The 20,305-nt window shown below is 47.6% G+C and overlaps 1 protein-coding gene across 1 annotated transcript in view; it reads left to right on the top strand.

Annotated features, from left to right (window-relative positions):
* Positions 1–20,305, top strand: part of LOC119437699 (protein GPR107) — a 103,597-nt gene that overhangs the window by 26,751 nt on the left and 56,541 nt on the right. The window contains exons 5-7 of the mRNA XM_037704685.2: positions 3,032–3,189; positions 5,980–6,182; positions 9,129–9,236. Of these exons, the coding sequence (XP_037560613.1) occupies positions 3,032–3,189; positions 5,980–6,182; positions 9,129–9,236 (469 nt within the window). The remainder of the gene's footprint in view (positions 1–3,031; positions 3,190–5,979; positions 6,183–9,128; positions 9,237–20,305) is intronic.

A 20,305-nucleotide genomic window follows, 5' to 3' on the forward strand; every position in this document is an offset into this window, starting at 1 on the left:
CATCGCTGCTAGCCTCGTCGCTATCTTGCTTACTGCTGACATCTTCAAACAGTGCGCTATATTCAGTACCATCCAGCGCATTAGAGATGCTGCATTTTTGGAAGGAGCGCACGTTGCGGCGCACGCAGAAACCATCTCCCGTGGCCCCCTCCAACGACAGACCGATGCCGAAGTTCCGCCCGGCTTGAACGTTTGACGATGCCTCTACGGCTAGCACAACTACCGTATTTACTCGATTCTCACGCTTCCTCAATTGTAACGCGCACCCGTTTTCCGTGAGGAAAAAAAAGTCCTTTACCAGTACCGCGCACCTCATGCTTTCAAACAGAAATACAACTTTCTGTCATTTGGAAAAATAGATTTCCTCCCGATGCACTGAAGTTGTGATGAACAAAAAAAGTCGCAGTTTCGCCCGAAAGGCGATGCATCGAATGCGATAGCAAATTAGTAGACCGCTATTAACAAGCACGGTGCCACGCACGCACAAGCAAACATGAACACATCTCGCTCGTTGACCGCGGAAACGAACTGTCAGAACGCTGGAGACGAAGCGCGCCTTCGTGCTAGCATGCCTCTCGCTTCAACGCGGCGAAAACACGGCGCGCGGCGGACTTTACCCGTCGCAGATTGCTTTCAAGATGGGGCCAAGGCGATCGTATCGCCGGAGTGGATCGTCGCAGATTACATCCTGCTTCGGTCCACTGAAACCGTTCCGCATTGCTTTGCTGGCGAAAATCCTCTCCTGTTTGCGCCAGTCCCGCTCGCAAGTTTCGGATTCTCCGAACGCCCGTGATGCGGCCCGATTTCTGTCCGTCTCCGCACAGATGTTCATTTTCCTTTTAAATGCGGCATCATGATGAACTCGGTACTTCATGCTGATAGAGCAGATGCTGAGAATGTGAAGACAGACGGTAGACTATTGCCTAAGCACGTGTACTGCAGCACACAGAGGAAGCTTCCGCATGCTACGGTAGCTAGGCTCGACGCGCGTGCGAGGCGGCCATTTTGAAATGCCGACGCAGATTTAGGGTCGTGTTGAAAGTGCGCGTTAAATTCGAGTAAATACAGTATTCGTTTAGAAAGCGGCACTATAGTGGCATCGCCCATTTGGTACCATTACGATAACGCCACACCGCGCGCCGATGCAGCACCATACCGATACTACCGATACGACGCAGGTCAAAATGGCGACGTCGCTCGTGTACTTCAGTTGGCTGCTGGCGCGGCTAGTAGCGGCTGAGATACTGACTTTTCTAGATGGCGCTAAATATGCACCATATTTATCAGTTTCAGTTAAAAACTGGCGCGTTTTTTTAAATCCTCGAATCTAAGCCGACCCTAGAGTTTCGTATGCGATTATTTGAAAAAAACTATCGGCCTAGATTCGAATAAATACGGTAGCGAATTCTCATATGCGACTACTAGATCAGCTAGGCATCGTTAGTTTCGGTATCACAGAGTGCCAGCGACATGGCCGACGACCATCCTGACGACATTTCAAAATGAAACTATGTATTGCTATTTCTGCTTAACTTGGTGTTTCTGCTACCGTGTGCTATATTAGCACACGGTAGTGCAGGTGGAGTCTTAATTATCGCACGACACACTGTAACATGACCGAAATTTTGGTCATCCTTATACATCGTCTATGGCACTAGGGGTGGTGCTGCGGGGCTGTTCGAATACTAATCGGTTGTTGATTGTATTCTTGTGAGTCAGGCTTGAAACACTGTCAAGATTTTCTTTATAATGGCCAAGTTTACTAAATCTATGACCTACTGCGATACAGTGGCAACAGAAAATAGATTAGCACAGTGACTGGTGATCAGAGTGAAGAAATTGCGATAGGCAGTACTGCAGCTCACGGCAAGCTCATAGCAAGTTTGGTTCTCAAGGTTGGTTCAGTAGATACAGTAGAACCCCACTGATACATTTTTCATTGGACCGTATAACAAAAACGTAAGAGCCGGGAAACAGGAAAAATTGAGAAATGCGAGTAGGTGTTGAACTGCACACAATTGTATTCTTACATGTGAAAAAAAGTCGTAATTTTGCCCGAAAGCCGAAGTATCGATTGTGATTGCAAATTAGTAGACAGCTATACAAAGCAAGGATAGTAGTTCTATCGTCCGTATAAACTTGTAAACATTCACTTATTAACTATATTAACAAGCATGGTGTCAGCGCGCTCAGGCAAACATGAACACATCACACTCGATGAGCCCGGACACGCGCTGTCAAACGCTGGCATGAGGAAGTGCCACTGCAGCAGCGAGCAAAGTCACCTTCGTGCTGTTGTCTATCGCTTCAATGCAAACTGAGCGCTGAGAACACACAGCACGTACAAAGCTACGATCCGCCAACGCACCTACACTGCCTAGACTCCGCCCCCAACACAGATCGCTATCAAGATACAGCCCGCACACCGCCGCGCAGTATGCATTTGATGCTAGAGTACAATGCCACTCGCTATCCCTCCCTCCTCTTGTGTAGACTCATGGTTATTAGAGTGCTATTGTACGTAACCACCAACTTCCCCGCTCTGCAAACATTGCAAGAGCCCAGCGTTCTTATTATTATTACATCCAATCCAATGCACACGTCGCTGCAACGGTAGGAGTTTAGATAGCTTTGTGACTGTTTCCAAGTTAGGCTGTCATGGTCTGCAAGGCATTTTAAGAAATGTGCTACTATCTGAAGTGCCATAGACGACACGAAAATGAGATGCTCAGGGGCTGTTGATAAGGGGTAAGGAGGTGTGTGACAGCAACGATACCAATAAGTGATGCCTGGTCCACACTGGCTCGGATGCAATAAATTTTCTTTTTACAAGTGCAAGCAAATTGCCAGTACTCTTTTCCTACCGAGAAAAACTGTTGAGTGAAATATCACGTATGAAAATCAAGGTGCATGTTTCAGTCGAGGGCGTTGCACTTTTCAGTGCTTATTGTGAAAATCGAGTGAGCATTACAGCAGAGGCCACATTAGAATAGGAGAAAATGCAGTATTTGCTATTGATGGCTATGCTCAGGGAACGCCTGGTCCTGCGCTGCAACCGCAACTTCAGTGACCTCCCCGTGAGTCACCAGGAGAACTGGCGCCCCCAGCCGCGCACCGTGCGGCAGACGAGTGCTGTGCAGCAGCTGTTTCGTGCACGCCGGGATGCCGAGGCTGATGGGCTGCAGACAGGTGAGGAAATATGGCAACTCGTGCTGCTGGTTTGCCTGTGGTCATGGATGGTACCGTACTGATGGGCTCCTATTGTCCACTGCATGAATAGCATGGTGCTTTTACACAATTTATTGTATTTTATCGTAACTCGCACCAAGGAGTCCCAAATTTTAATAGTGAAGTCGGGACATGCGTTATATGCGAATTTCGCCTTGAGGTGTGGCTTCGCGGCAGCGTGGCACGTGCTCTGTGAAGTCACATTTTAAGGCAAGGTTCTCCACATTCAAAGTTTCGTTATCCCTCGGGGAACCCCACCTTCTCCCCAGCCCAGCGTGTTGAAGTTCCCTTCTACCCACCTTTATGGCCGCCCGTTCACCGCCTTTTTACAGGTTACCATTTTGCATTTAGTAGTTGGCTAATAGTGCACGTGACGCCGGCAAACTAGAACTTGGATCACGATGAGCTGTGCTCAGTGGCCTTCCTTCGCAGCAGAAGCTGAAGATAAAGCTGTGTTCACACGATAGAGCAAGTCACAATTTCAGCTTGCTGATTGCATATGATCTGATCATATGTCACTTGTTCTCGCAGTGCTTCCTCGGTCCATGCGAAGCGCTTTGCAATACGGCGGAGAGCCAAGTAACCGTTAGAATTTTTGGCTTGGTTGAATTTGCTCTGTTGCCGTTGCCCATGCGAGGGCTGCTCCTTACTTTGATGTTCCCATGCCACATTATTGGTGATAACAATGAAATCTGGCTACAGCGATTCTGTGCCTAAGAGAAAGAAACATTAAATCCAGGAAAAGAAAAAGTCGCGGTTTTGCCAGAAAGGTGAAACATCGATTACGATAGCAAATTATTAGATAGCTATGCGAAGTAAGGGTAGTAGTTTTATCGGCCATTTAAGCTCGTAAACATCGGCTTACTAACTAAATTAACAAGCATTGTGTCAAGCACGCACAGGCTTAAATAAACACGTCGCACTCGATGACCGCAAACACTCGCTGTCAAAACGCTGGCATGAGGAAGAGTGGCAGCAGCAGCAGTGAGTAAATTGACCTTTGTGCTGCCTCTCGCTTGAACATGAACTAAGCGGTGAGAACACAGTGCACAGAACGCTATCAGCTCTGGGCGCACCTAGACTCTGTACTCATCGCAGAGTGCTTTCAAGACAGGGCCTGCGCTCAGCCGTGCCATACGCAGCTGCTGCCAGAGTAGAACCTCCCCAGGTGGCTGGCGCGTGATGAAAGACGACGCGCTTCTTCTCTTGTGCGCGCGAGATAGAGCCATCATCCTCAACTCATCATTGCACGCTTTCACTCACACCCACAGCACACGGCATGCACCCAGGATGTTATCGCACTTGGACTTCATGCGGAATATCACGGCAACGACTATGGCGGAAATGCGCCTGCAGTGTAATTGCTATCGCAATAAAAACTCACTAGCCACTTTGCCACACCTGCCTTTTTGCCACACACCTTGCATGACACGCCTGGCATCGCACGTCCCTCTCCCTCCCACCCTCACGCCAACGTCTGAGGGGTGGAAGGGAGACTGGAGAGGGGCGATGAAGGGGTGCCATGTGGGGTCCGCAGCACAAAGGAAGGTTTGGCAAAGTGGCTTGCTATTTTCTTTACGTTTCCTGGGTTTTGCATTCCTTTTTTCTTTTTTTTTTCAGCGCAGAAACTCGATAGTTATGTTTAATTGTTATTACGAATAATGCGTGATGGGGGAACATTGATGTAAGCAGTTTGTTTTACCATAGAACACACACAAAAGTTTACGGTGCAGCAACTGCTCATTGTTGCATCTGAGTATTATTAAAACTAGTACTAATGCTATAAGTGGGTTCGAGTATACTTCTTTCGGTCTAATTAAACTGTTTGAATGTTTCTCCCCTCTGCGTTTTTCCTGGAACCCGATTACAACAATGAGTTTTCGAGGCAACAGTGCGATGGCATACGGAAACAGGGGCGGGTATGACAAAACAACCTGTATTTTTTTTTTCTGGCCACTAGCCAGATGTAATTATAACCATTAATGCAGCAAGAGAGCATTGTATTAAGTGGGTTATTTTGTCAGAGAACACTTACAACATTTGACAGAGCATCGGCTGCTTATTGTTATATTCGATAAATTGTTAAACCTGGTATCGTTATAAGCAGGGTGTCGAACCAAACCTAAAACCATACCTGGAACATAATTTTGGGTGGAACTAAACGCGAATCATACCTGAAGTGAAAAAAATAATACTAATGGTTACTGGTTCAGCACGAAACGGTTCAAGCATATAAAGCCTTAAGGGTGCTAGTAGTTTGCACAATTGTCCAAATAGCTGTGCATTTTCAATCACCACACACTAATAGCAGATTGTTACGACTCGTGCGCTGCATTTTGTGCGAGAATAAACATAGACAATGGGTATGTGCTGGTAACTACGGCCACCTCGGCAGAGGCGCTTGCACTTCTGAAGTTGACCATCCCAGTTGTGTTCCGCGGCCGAAAAGTTGCTTCAGGGGATCCATATCAGCATTTCTGGCGACGCTAATTCAGCCATTAGGTCAACTTCTTACTCACACTAAGTAACGTCTGCTGTCGGGCTAGTTGGTACATGACTAGAAATGTATGTGTGTCATGCACGCCAGCCCGTGTGCGCCAGTCCGTGTCTTATTTTTTGTGCCTAAAACCATTTCTAGGTAAATTAGACAAAACGGATAGCAGAAAATATATTGGTACAACCGCCCATGACGAGTAAGCTCGGGATTGGGGGTTAAAGGGTTAAATGAGTTTCCCTTTCTTTTGCACCCAGTGTCGGGAACATTGTCCTCGTCACCCAAAGCTGCACAGCCAACCCCAGCTCCCGTTGCAGCCACAACCACCACCCCGTCTGAGCCCACAAAAAAAGCGTCCACTGCACCGCCCTCACAACAAACAACTGTGGGCCGCTGTGCCAGTGCCAACTTGCCTGTGCACAAGGACATAGTGGATGGCGTGGCCGTGTACAGCTTCCAAGTGAGTGGGGCTCCTTTTTCATGTGGCGTTCCTCAGCAAAGTTGCACAATGCTCTTCCGTAGAACCCAGTTACGATCGTCTTCCGCATGTTACAACGGACAACCAGGGAGTGCAACCGTGCAGTTCCTTAGCATCATGTAATTATTAGGGTGTCTGCAAACCCACACTATGCCACCAGAGGAGACAGGTCAAGGCAAAGGACAGCCAGAGTGCCAGAGCACCAAGCAGGAGCATAGGTGAAGACATGAAACGGTGGACAGCAAGCAGGGTAACAGCTGTCATTTATTGGCACACTAATGTTGACATAGTACTGGTGGTAAAGATGATAATGCAGCACAGACCGCTTATAATGTAAGTCACCGGAGTCGCAAATTTCTGCATTATAAGCGGTACTGCACTATAACCAAAACAATATTTTTCAAAGCTAGAAAGATGTGCAAAACATGTTACCCAGGAAACCACGCCTGTCGGGGAATCGTAGCATACAACCAGCATGTGCCCTCACTTTGTTGGCGAGGTGATTCCTCCATTTTCCGAGTGCCCTACCCCCACTGCAAATCATTTTGTTGACTCTGCACCAAACCGCAGCTTTGGTCGCCAACTCCCGACGAGACGGCTCTAGTTAGGCCTAGCCAGTGGGGGTGTCGGGCGGTGTATGATCAGGGGATGCCCTTGATTACATTCACACGCGTAGATGAGTACACGTTGATTTGCTGGTGCGAGATCACGCACACAGGCTGCACTAACAGCAGTGCACGTGAAGCAGGGTTTGCGGACGATCAGCTGGCAACTACCGCGAACGCGTAAAGCCAAAGTTGCACGTACGCTGCTTGTAGCAGTGGTGGCAGCTTCTGTGGGCAACGTTCCGAACTGATGAACTTGTGGAACAATGTTTAAACTTTAGAGTTAAGGTCGCACACGTAATATTTGCAGTTCGCGACGACACACATCACGACGTGTGAATGCGAAACTCACTCGATTTTTCCGCAGCGCTGGAGTTGTAAAAAAACAGCAAATTGATTTTACCGTTTAAATTCGTTTTACCCGCCTGCCCGATAATTCAGACATTTTTTAGACCCCGGCCATGTCCGAAAATATCAGTCGGCAACTGTATTTAGTTTGCGCACGCAAACTGAAAGCAAAAGAGCGACAATGCGCACGCGTTCAGTGCAAACTGCGCGCCGCTGACATGCGGCTGGGTCATTGGGCTTCTCCGTCACCTAGGCAAACCTCGCGTGCCTGCTTAGCCAGCGCACGGCCTGCCACCTTACTTTCTTTTTTTTTTTTCTCCATTTCGTGTTTGTTCGCTCGCTCTGTCTCCTCCTCATCCCTCGGCCGGAGCACTTCGTTGAGAAGCGTGCTTGCTGTCTCGCTTGTCTGCGGGATTTTTCGGCAACCGCATTAGAACCAGTATTTTGCCTAGCGTGGCTTCACTATCAGTGGTGTACGTATACATTGAGTTCTATGGGAAAATAAATCGAAGTCAGAAAAGACGGCATTACATCCCGTCCTGCACTATAAGGGGTTATGTTATAAGGTGTCTGAGCTGTATTATGCAGTGGTTTCTGCAGTAAAATCTTGTTAATTTGGATTGCACGGGACAAAAAAAAAGATGTCCGAATTAACCGAATGTCAGATTATTGAGGGTTTTCAAGAAAACATTAAAAAAATGCTTACTATGTCAACTAGTTTTTGTTTACTAAATGAATTGGCAATTCCTGTTTCAATTTTGCACAAAAGCAGTGCGGAAGCTGCAATTCTTGTCATCTGGTGACTGATTAGCGCTTGCAGTGGCGAAGGCCTCGCCTTCCTACACAGCATGGCCGCAGCGCGCGTCTTCATCCGAGACGCACTTTTCACATTCGTGTACACATCCCAAATATATTTTCACCAGTGAGCTGGTCGCCAATAGATTGTCGATCCATCGCGGTATAGCCAGCGCTCTTCATCCTTGACATCTTGCCGTGTTTGTAACATTGCATGTGCAGCTGCTGCACTGAGAAAAATGTTTCCCGCAAGCGCTGCAGACGAAACTGCAGTCGATATCGATGCAGTCATGGACGGCCATCACGCAGTTCGGAAGGCACGCTGCGGAGGCGCGCATCGAGTTGAAACTAAACCACTGTTTGCCGCAACCGCTGCAGGCGAAACTGTGGTGGCTATTAACGTGATCGTGGATGGCGACTATGTAGTTACGAAGGCACGCGGCTAACGCGGGCTAATGCATGGCGATAACTGCAAGAATAAGGGCTCTAAAGGCACAAATAGGCGCAAAGCGTTCCGTCATTTCTATCGTTCACATGCAATTTCCGTTGATGACAATGGCAATGCAGACTATGCTGCTTCATTTCGGTGTTACGCTAGCGCCGCTTTGCTATTTTGTGTCGCACATATGCAGCACTACGAGCTCGCCGAGTCGCGAGAGTTGTCCAAATTTACCGGTGTGCGGCCAAATATGTTTGAATTAACGAGAATTCGATAACAATAAATACTGCATTCGCCCACCGGGACCAGAGGATGAGTCCAAATTATTCGATTTTCTGAATCAACAAGGGTCAAATTAATGAAGTTTTACTGTATTAACATGGTAAGTAGGACTATAAAGGCTATGTCATTGGAACTGAAATTCCAAATGCAGCAATGGAGCATTGAGTGAGGATTCAAGCAGCAAGCGGTGTCCAGGTCGGAGTCGAAGATGCTGTCAGGCGCAGCTGTAACGGCCAGTCAGCTGCACCGCATGCTCAGTGGTGGTCAGGAGTTGAAAGTGCTGGCAGCAAACCATTGTGGGAAGCTTGCCACTAACCTAGGTGCGCTTTTATTCACACCACTCGTGCTATAACAATCACTTGCATTTTGTCAGTGTGTTGTTTTTTTTTTTTCTTTGATGAATAAGACTTTGGAAACCCTTGCCATGCCTCTGAAGGCAGAACCGTGCTCTTGTTTCAGTTTGGGGTGAGCATTGACAAGGAAGCTCACGAGGGTCTCTACAGCCTGTACTTCCACAACTGCCTGGTTGGCTCGCTGGGATTCCTCAACAACTCGGCAAATCTCTCGGTAAGTGTCCTTCCATCATCCGCTCCTTACGCTGACGGGGTTGTTGGGTGCCATAGTGGCGCTAGTCTCATTATTAGGCTAGCCAGCAAATGCCACCTTCCGCAACTAGCAACCCTAGACTCTCCATTGTTCTCCTCAGCATCAGCCGCTCTGGCATTGTGTAGGCCTAAGGTCAGTCATGGCTTTAAAAGGAAGGAGCGCTAGCGCAAAAAGTATATTCAAGTATTTTTAATGTAGTGCTCAGCCGAAGTGACGCTGGGTAAAATTTTGTTGATACCACGCAGCAATACAGAGTGCGAGCGGCAATTTAACATCGTGAAAAATACGAGGACGCAGTGCCGCTCGTCCATGTGTTGCTCGTTCAAGACGCTGGGAAACGTCATCTTCGCAAAATGGGAAAAAAATGGAATTTCTTACAATCAAACATCTGAAGCATTTTTGAACACCCGCCGTGGTTGCTTAATGGCTTTCGCATCACGCTACTGAGCATGAGTTCGCGAGATCAAATTCTGGCCGCGGCGGCCGCATTTTGTTGGCGGCGAAATGCAAAAACGCCCGTGTGCCGTCCATTGGGTGCACGTTAAAAGAACCCCAGGTGCTCTAAGTTAATCCGGAGTCCCCCACTACGGCATGCCTCATAATCAGATGATGGTCGTGGGACATAAGACCCGATAATTTAATTAAATTTTGAAAAATTTTTGAAGACAGAAGGAGCAACAACGAAATGCTTGCAAAAGTGAGACGTTGATGTTTATGTGGTCATTTGTATATTTGTAAATAAAATTTTAATGAAGTTCTCCTGACAGTACTTAAAAATATCGAAGATTGGGGAGGGGGGGGGGTTGTAACCAACTGCCCCCCCCCCCCATGTCAGAAGAAACATCTGGATTTAGTTTCCCCGAACTTGGCAGGTATGCTACGGTGTCCCTCATAATGCACTGTGCACTTTTGGTGCAATAGACTACCCTACTGTTCACTTTACGAAGTTGCCATCCACCATACTGTAGGGGAATGTGCTGCTGGCTTTGGTATTCTTGAATAGTAAACTTTGCAGTTTAAGAAAACTTAGCCCCAGTCTCAGTCAAACCTTGGACCACTGCTTTTCTGGGAGTAAAGTAGCTGTGCCATCTGAGCTAACTAGGAGGCTAGCAGATGCTAATAGTGTGCGGCTGACGACAACTCAAAACACTGAAAGATTAAAGTAATAGAATTCTGAAATGATGTGCAACTGTCCCAGGTTTATTCCCCAGCCCCAGATGAATTTTCATTTTATCGCAAGGTGTGCTTTTCAACAGCCCCAAAACACTTACTGTGTTGTAGCATTCCCCTACAAAACTTTTGCCATGTCGCAGCAGTGCCTTAGAGCGTACCAACTATTTCTCGAGTGGGTGGGCAAACCGCAGAACATCTGCCACCCGCTCTCTCTATATGTGTGTGTGTGTGTGTGTGTGTGTGTGTGTGTGTGTGTGTGTGTGTGTGTGTGTGTGTGTGCGCGCGCGCACGTGTGTACACCCACACACACACATAGTTACGAGTAAGACGAACTCTTAACGATTGTGAAAACGAAACATCGAAATAAACTTGTGTTCTTTAACATGGAGTTTTTCATATTATATATATATTATATATGGACACACACACACAGTCGAACTCACTTATAACCATCCCAGATATAACAATGTATCGGTTATAACGACCACATTTCAGTGCATTTATAGTTTTCCAGCCCTCCCTATGGAAACTGCTTCCAGCTATAACCAACATTTTTGAAATCGCCGTACGGCTATAATGCACGCTGTGGACCCGGTCACGTTAAAAGGAGGGCACACACGAAGTGCCAAAGCACAGTTTTTTAGCATATTTAAGGGCGAGTTCATATATAATGATTTACTAATATAACGACCACTTTTCGCGGAACTATTGAGTTCGTTATAAATGGGTTCGACTGTATGTATATTGCGAAATACTATTGCATTAAAAGAAAGAGAACCTGGCAATGCATCTACCAGTTATCTTTACAATTAACAGACATAGATCTGACTGTCAATCTCACACGCATGGTGAACCATGGGGACCCAAAAATTTTATTGAATTTGAATTTTAATTTACAATTCAATACCGTCCCCTTAATTTTCCCCCAAATATAACAAAGTGCCCCACTATTTAGTTGACCGAGGTCATCAGAGAAATAAACTAAAGTCGAATCCCCCTACAACGACTACCGCTACAATGAAATTTCCATCACAAAACGAAGATTTTCCGATTCCCCATCCGCTGCCCATAGAAAGTACAGTTAAACCTGGATATAACGAACTTCGTTATAAACAGGATTTTGTTATATGCAGGTTCGGCACGAAAATTGGAAAAATAAACGCTTACCGTATGTACTATCGCACAAGATTTACCCCCAATACACTAAAGTTGCGATGAACAAAAAAAGTCCCCAGTTTCGCCCAAAAGGCGAAGGTCTTTGCGATTGCGACAGCAAATTAGCAGACAGCTATACGAAGTAAGGATAGTACAGTCAAACCTCGTTAATACATACCCACTTAATGCGTAATTGCGGTTTGAACCTAGTCACGAAGATTCCCCCACCCAGCCCCCAATGAACCCCATGTATTGGCTGACCACTAAAGCCGTAGTCGCTCATTGCCCACCAAACGGTTAGTGCGTACTATTTTTCTTGTTCTACACGCACAGGCACAAAATTGGCAAAATCTTATGCGCGCGGACATTCGATTATCGAGTAGCGACGCCCGGACGACAGTCGCCAGCGATAGTGAACTTACTACATGGCCACCAAGACGTATTTTCTGCCGATTGCCATGCACAAAAGCATGGCCTTCGAGATAAGTTCCCGGTAACGCGGAGAAGCTGCCGGTAGGGGGTGCGAATTCGCTGTCGCCGTCGTAGTAGTAACCGCGCAGAAGCACATTTTATTGCGAAGCGCATTTGTGTCGTCCCCGTGGACGTCGCTTTGAGGTTCCGTGTAAAGTCCAAACACGGCAACATCGTCGCCGCGCACCGTACGCTGTGTGTGTGAGTGAAAACTTGCGGGGGTCAGCCGACTCAATCTCACGCGCGCGAGGGAGAAGGGGGGGGAGGGGGGGGGAAGTGCGCTTCCGCGCTAGGCACGGCGGAGGAGGAGAGAAAGGGAGGTTAGCGGTGGCCGCCGTATCTTGAAAGCAATCTGCGATGTGGAAAAAGTGTGCACCCGTGCGGGCTTATCTTCAAAGCTAACTGCAGACAAGGTCAATATCTCGCGTTTCTTCGTCGAAGCACTCATCCTTCGAATGTCACACCAGGTATGGATGCGTGGACGCGTGTCATTTCGCACAAGTGCGAGGCGTCGGAAACGTAGAGCAAGCGACACGGTGGCGTCGTAGCGTCGTATAGTGTCACCTAGGGTCACGTTAGTAATTGAAGCGCAGAGACTTGCGCAGTAACCAAAGAGTGACGCAGCCAGAGTGTTGCAAAAACAAAAAACAAAAAAAGTTTTTTTTTTTCTTCGGCAACATCAACAGGAAAAGGAGAGTGCCGGCTTGGCGGGCTGGGCCAGCTGCAGCAAGCGGCGGGGTCAGGTTTGAATGAAGGGAAGGGGAAAGGTCACACCCACGGCGGCAAGATTGCCGGCTCGAGGGATGCAGGCCCGCCTCGCGCGCGCTTGCACGCAAGCACTTGTGGGCTCGCTCTCGCGCCATGAATTCCAGCGCGACGGCGCCACTTCGCATTTTATCGCGGCGAAGAAGGTGCTTCCGGTTGCTGCTCGCGCAAAAGTGACAAAATTTGGCGCGAAATCTTTAGGTTGTCGGCAGGGAAAATTTGTTGTATCGAGGGGGTCTCCCGCTGCCACTTCGTTACGTAGAGGTTTCAAATACATGTGCTTCTATAGAGTCATGGCGGGGAATACAAAAACTTCGTTATATCCTGGAATTCGTTATATGGAGGTTCGTTATAAGCAGGTTTAACTGTAATACAAAAAAGTCCCTTCATAATGAAGGCGTTTTATTCGGTATTTCCGCTTCAACGAACTTTTCGAGAATGAAACTGGGACTCAATTGAAATTGGAACTGCAGAGTAGTCAAATTAGAAGGCCCTTCCAAAGTTGTGGTGGTCATATGTCCGCTTGAACGAGGTTTTCGTGAACAAAATTAAATTCAAACTACTGATTTAATCCACTGCAGTCCATAGCAATGCGTGGTCATCACACGACTGCGCGAGACTGCAAGGGATCACTACAATCGCTGCCGTTTTCTCTGGTCTGTGTCCAGTCGAAATGGCTACGCTAACTAAGAAGCATAAAGTTCTCTCTCTCTAAGAGAAAGCACATATGATCACCGAGGCAAAAAGTGGAAGGGAAAAATCCCGCAGTTTCGCCTGAAAGGCGAAGCATCGTTTGCGATAGCATATTAGTAGACAGCTATACGAACTAAGGATGTAGTTTTATTGGCTGATAAACTTGTAAATATTCACTAACTAAATTACCGAGCACGGTGTCGCCCGAGGACCGCGGAAACTCAGGTGTCAACTCGCTGGAGTGGGAAGGCGCGAGTGGATTGACCTCCGTGCCGTCTCTCGCTTCACCGCGAACTAAACATCGAAAGCACAGCGCACACGACTCTACCAGCACTAGTTGCACTTTGCCCACATCGCAGATCGCTTTGAAGATGAGGCCCGCGTGGGCGCTCACTTTGTGCACGTCGCAGATTGCTTTCAAGACAGCGCCCGAGCGGCCGTGCCGCAGCCGCTGTTGTCAACAAGATGCTAACGTCTCGTTGTCTGGGGAAAATGACAATCCGCTAGACACAGACTCCGGCAACTGCTTTGAAAGTAATGGATCCTTTTCACCTCATCAGAAAAGTTATCAGAGCCCACGACAGTGACATTGCGATGGCTCTTTTAACGGACTGTGAGACTCGTGTAATGCCTTTGCTTGCCGTGAAGCGTAAGAAATCCAGGCTGACCGACTTCTGGAAATAAAACTTCCGGTAAGCGCAAGCTTGACGACTTTGTCATAAATATGCAATGAAATCGTGAGCATCATTGCGACAGTGCATGTGCCGCAAAATTAGTGTTTCGCGATCGGCCGTGCACGCGCGTTGGCTTAGGCATCGGCCGCAATGTACTAAAAATGCTGCAACAGCAGCGCGAAATGCACTGTCTCGTGAAGTTGACACTTTATCGACTGCCTTCGGTACATCTCAACCTTTGCCCCCATGCCATCACGAAGATTTCCCGGACGATAGTTTCGGTTTCGTTAGCGGCTTTGCCGTTTGGCGTACGTATATCCATACCAATTTTGTGTCAACGAAGTTCCGCCACAACGAAATTTTTCGCGTGTCCCGTGAATTTCGTTGTAGCGGGATTCGACTATACAAACCTCGTATGACGCACGAAAATAGAGAAAAAACGAGGATTCAGTAATTATTTGCAACACTTTCATTTGGTCATTATAACTAATAGATTGGTATATCTGGGATGGTTATAAGCTTCGCAATGCATTACACTTACAGTTCTCTCTATATACAGGATTTGAAATTCGTATCTTGTACAGTTGTTTTAGGGCTTTAGGAAAATATTTTGGATAACACGAGTATGACATCCTGGAATGCTTGAATAAGTAACTTTCTACAAAGCCTGTGTGTAACCTACACAGGTTATTACTTAGAACATCTATTGCTTGTCACTCGGAGCATAATTCCTATTTTAAAGAAATATATATACACCAAATATAAACCAGGGAAAAGCAGCTAAATGCCCTGTATAACACAATAAAAATTTGAAGGAAGCAAGTATACAGTAATTATTTTCAAAGCACATAAGTAACCTGCACAGTTCAAACTTTCACATGTCAACCAATATGTGGCCCCTCATTTTCTCTAAATATTAAATTCCTTCTGTTCTTGCTCCTGCCAGGGAACATTGCTAGTGCTTAACCCTTTGTAGACAGCTTATAAATGAAATGGACAGGCAATGTCACAAGTGATACCCACCTGTAGGAAAAATTTAAGTCAGAGTTGTAACATTATTAAAATGGATCTGTGCATTCTACAAGGTCGTTTTCACTCAACATGCTTAGGTAAGTCGTGACTACACAATGAAATTTGACAGTCAGACCTCTAAAAGGGTTTATTTGTTTATTGATGGTGATGAGATGGTGAGACTGCAAGGCTATGTCGACTAACTCTGAACAGAGATTTATATTAAATCTCTGTTCTTGTATTTGATAATCTAATGATTTGATATGGTAATACATGCTAAACATTAGGCACAGTTGGTTATAATACCTTATCTGGACGCATCCCCTCGCCCTCGCGTTTAATATAGCAAGCTGATCTTGTGTTCTAAAATATGGCCAGGTGGTCCCAAAAAACCGGGCATGATACAGGCAGCACAAACTGAAATTTGTTATGGCAGGAACTGCCCAGCACCAGCGTTCTGCGCAATGCGAGTGGGTATGGTGCATTCTGCGCAGACATTCCTTGCTGTGTAAGCGGGGGATACGCAATAAAGAAAATAAATAAAATCTTTACTTAAGGGGAGACGCGGCTTTCGCATCGCGAAAAATGGCTAAAAAATTGATTTTTTAAAATCAAATTTTCAGTTTCTATAACTCTTATTCTATCTGATTCCGAAGTATCATCACTGAAAACCAAGTAGAAGTGGTGATTCAGGACGAACTGCCGCGGCACCTACATAGCACCTACAAATACATAGTTGGCAGCTGGTCTTCAACAGCGGAGCTGCGGTGGGCGAACTTTAGGCGTGCATTGTTCCCGCCAGTGTTCACGTCGACGCGCGGTCGCTTAGTTGTCCAGTTTCGTCGCCGCGATGGAACGGACCATTCGTTGGTGCACGTCCTCGTCGAACATCGCGTTTCGTGCGTTGTTGTTTGCTTAGCGCTGAAATGCACAGTCTATGCTCTGCAATTGTTTTTAGAGCACCAAGTAGAAGTGCTCTAAAAAAATTGTTGTATCAGCCAAGGTGCCGAAAAATTTCGCGGAAATCGCTAAAGAATGGCGTTTTTCAAGCCACGATATGTCCGGAACGGCGCAGCTGAGCGCCGCCATCTTGGTCTCGTTGCAAAGCGCATTTCTTCATCTTCAAATTTGCAGCTTCAGCTATCTCCTCCATACAGAAACAAGCACACAAAAAGTAAATGATTGAAGGTCGTGCCGGAGCCACCGATTGGCAGCGCCCACCACGTGACTCCAGCGCGGTTCGCCATTGGTCCGGTGCTCGCTCCGCGATGGTGTCGTCTGCACCGCTTGTTGCGGTCTCCTCATGAGCTCTGAACAGTTCCCGTAATCTCGACGAGTGTTAAAACGGGCGCTACGCGGACATTGCAGTAGCGTGGCCAATCCCGCTTTTTGTGGATGTCTCAGACCCGCGGCTAGGCATTCAGAGCATCGGCGATGCAGACTTCGCGACCAAGCTTCGGGCACGGAATCCTCGGACACGCGGCTAAGCCTTTCGCGCGTAGGCATCTCCGACTCGGCGATCAAGCACATCACGCGCGGATTTCTCGGATCCTTGCCGAAGCATTTCGTGCATCGGTGCCTCTGACTGCGCGACTAAGCACATCGAGTGTCGACTCCTCGAGCCCGCAGTTACGCATTTCGCGCGTCGGCACATCGCTCATCGAGTGTCGAGTCCTCGGACCCGCGGCTAGGCACTTGGCGCGTCGGCATCGCGAGCGTCGACTCCCCGAGCCCGCGGCTAGGCATTTCGCGCGTCGGCACCTCGGACTGCACGGCTAAGCTAATCAAGCGTCGACTCCTCGAGCCCACGGCTAGGCATTTCGCGCGTCGGCACATCGCTCATTGAGTGTCGACTCCTCGGACCCGCGGCTAGGCACTTCACGCATCGGAACCTCGAGCGTCGACTCCTCGAGCCTGCGGCTAGGCATTTCGCGTGTCGGCACCTTGGACTGCGCGATTGAGCTCACCGAGCGTCTATTCTTTGGACCCGCGACCAGGCATTTCGCACATCGGCATCTCAGACATGTGACTTAGCACATCGCGCGTGCCGACTCTATTATCATATTGCCACAATATCTCGTACCAATATCTATCATATCACCCCTTCATAAAGAGAACCTCATCATGAGCTCTGTTCACTAGGCCACTTGGGCTGGCACAGACACCTGGCTGCAGAAGTGAGGCATCATACAAAAGTACAGGCTGCAAAGCACCTAGCAGCTGCATTGCTGCCTATCTATCAGTGGCTCTCCTAACATCCATAGCCATTGTCAATGGAAGATGATCCAGAACGCTGCTGAGAGCCTTCATTCAGTAACATGGTTGATTCTACCAAAAGAAAACAATGCCTCACTGACTACTAGAGACTGCTATCAATGAGGCAGTCTGCAGGTACAACGCTAGAACTACTGTATATTTATGCCCACGTAGTTCTGCACCTCACTTGGTTTGAAACCCAGGCACCATGCTCTTTGTAGAGCAGCAGTAAAGAATGCCATACAAACATGAAAAAAGGCAGAACGAAGGCACAGCAGACCAGTGGCCACATGTCCAAGAAGCCCCACATCACAAAACACATCAAACATTACAAATTTGGTGCGTTTTAGAGAACTGAAGAGAAGGTGAAACTTTGAGAGCCGTTTTCTCAAAACTGTTTTTTTCGCCTTTCTGCTCAGTTTCTGGAGCTGATTTCTTCGTTACCTGTTTAGCCTATTTTGATTGCGTTTTTTTTTTTTTTTTTTTTTTGTCACCTTCCTTGGACTACAGTGCAGGTCGAGACAGTCTCGCATTTTTATCTTGACTTTTTATAAATTTATGGTGTGGCCATTCGTTCACCCCGAAAGTGTGCTTGGTGCGAAGGTAACTTGAAAAATGACTATCTAAAAAATTTGTGTTGCGAAAAAAAAAAGTAAGACTGTCACGACCTCCAGCACGCATTGAGCTATGCAGTCAATACTCAATGAGCCTTCCGTCATGTTTTTTTTAAGCTCCCCAGGCCCTCCAGAAAGTTCAAGAGAGAAAAATTCTGCTCAATAAAATGTTCTCAAGGTATCACTCTGAAACTTTTATGGAATTATCGGGGAGACATTCTAAACATTTGTGCCAATTTTCATCAAAATCCATGAAGAAATAAGGAAGTTGATTTTCAAAGCCACGTCCCCCCTTAAGTGCTCACTGCATTCAGAAAGAGAATGTGGCTTCACCTGTTGTTTGGCTGGATTTACTAGCGTGCAGCCGAAAGTTCCCGCATTCAAAAGTAGGGGAAGGCACGTGAGCCCTCCCATACAAAGTGGGCTGAAAATTTCCTGTGCAATGCAGTTGGACTTCAAAAATTGCACAGCTAAGCTGACTTCAAGAAACTGGCCGTCATTCTGTAACACATACAGTAGAACCCCACTGTTACGTTCCTGGGTGCTGCATTTTCCCGGCTGTTACGTCGTTTTCGGCCGGCCCCGGCACAGCTCCCATAGAACCCAATGCATTGGTAACCCCGCTGTTACGTCGCAACTGTGGGATCGTTCCCACATCATACGTTGCGAACTGCCACACCGCGCCGGCCCGAGCGGCCATTTTGACTTTTCATGTTGCTTGGCTTGGTTGCTTGACGATGGCATTGGCCGCCTAAAGTGCCAGGGGCGACACTTATTACGTATTTTCGGTTTACGCCAGCAAAAGTATGGCCCTTGAGATTCACGTTTGCTATCTAAAGATGGTGTCTATGACGCGTTGCAGCCCAAAAATTGGTCTTGGCCCATAGATGTTTCGTATAAAGCCCAAGGGCGATAACGCCGTCTCGCGCGCGAAGGAAAGAAAAGCAGGGAGGAAGTGTGCCTTCTTCCGTTGCACTTGAGGCACCGGCGAGGGAGCGAGGGGGGAGGGATAGGGGGCAGCGTTGTGCTCTAGCATCGTACTGCGCGGCGGCGCGCGGTCGCGCGGGCCATATCTTGAAAGCGATCTGCGTGGGGGCAGGGTCTACGCAGTGTAGGTGCGTCGGCGGCTCATAGCTTTGAGCGTGCTGTGTGTTCTCGGCGCTCAGTTTGCATTGAAGCGATAGACAACAGCACGAAGGTCACTTCGCTCGCTTCTGCAGCGGCGCTTAAATTCCTCACGCTAGCGTTTGACAGCGCGTGTCCGCGCTCATTGAGTGTGATGTGTTCATGTTTGCCTGTGGGCGCTGACACCATGCTTGTGAATTAGTTAATAAGCGAATGTTTACAAGTTTATACGGAAGATAAAACTACTATTCTTAAGCCCAGACCACACGTACGCTTGCAAACGCGCGCGAGCGCGCGTCCGCGCGCCTACGCATGCGCAGACGGTGCGACACGGCTCGTATGCATCGTAACGCGGCGCGATCTCGGTGATCAGCTCCTCTCAGTTATCGCGCGCCTGAGCTGCCTCGAGTCGATGCGCCTGGCTACGCAGCGACGGCGCGGTACATTCAACTCTCAGTTAAGCGATTTATACATGCAAGAAAGTGCTTTTTCTTCACTTTTTGTGCTGATCTAACAGCTCCAAAACTATAACAATTACGTTTATAGATATCAAAGCATTTTGAAGTACTGTCAACAACGAAGTACGAAGTGGCGTCTGCCAAGGGGTCAACGAGTGAGGCCAGTGAGCACGCGCTGTCGCGCGTATTTGTGGATACAAACCGCCATTCCTCGCTAGGCGCGGCAGGCGCAAGGCGCGTAGACCCGAGCTTACGCGCGTCTGAAAGCGTACGTGTGGTCTGGGCTTTACTTTGTATAGCTGTCTACTAATTTACTATCTCAATCGATACTTCGGCTGTCGGGCGAAAGTACGACTTTTTTTTCACACGTAAGAATTAAAATGATATTGTGTGCAGTTCAACACTACTCGCATTTCTAGAGTTTTCCTCTTTCCCGGCTCTTGCGTTTCCCGGCTCTTACGGATTTTTTTTACGGTCCCGTGAAAAACGTAACAGTGGGGTTCTACTGTATAGTATTTTTCTTGCTGAAAAATCGGGTTTGCCTTAGATTTCTACTTTGTTTAGGAGCTTTAATGTAAATTTCTATGTTAGTTTTCTACTTTGGACACATAGAAAGTGGCCGCGGGTTTGATTCA

This window comes from Dermacentor silvarum, chromosome 1 (genome assembly GCF_013339745.2).
Source record: "Dermacentor silvarum isolate Dsil-2018 chromosome 1, BIME_Dsil_1.4, whole genome shotgun sequence".
Taxonomy (NCBI): Eukaryota; Metazoa; Arthropoda; class Arachnida; order Ixodida; family Ixodidae; genus Dermacentor; species Dermacentor silvarum.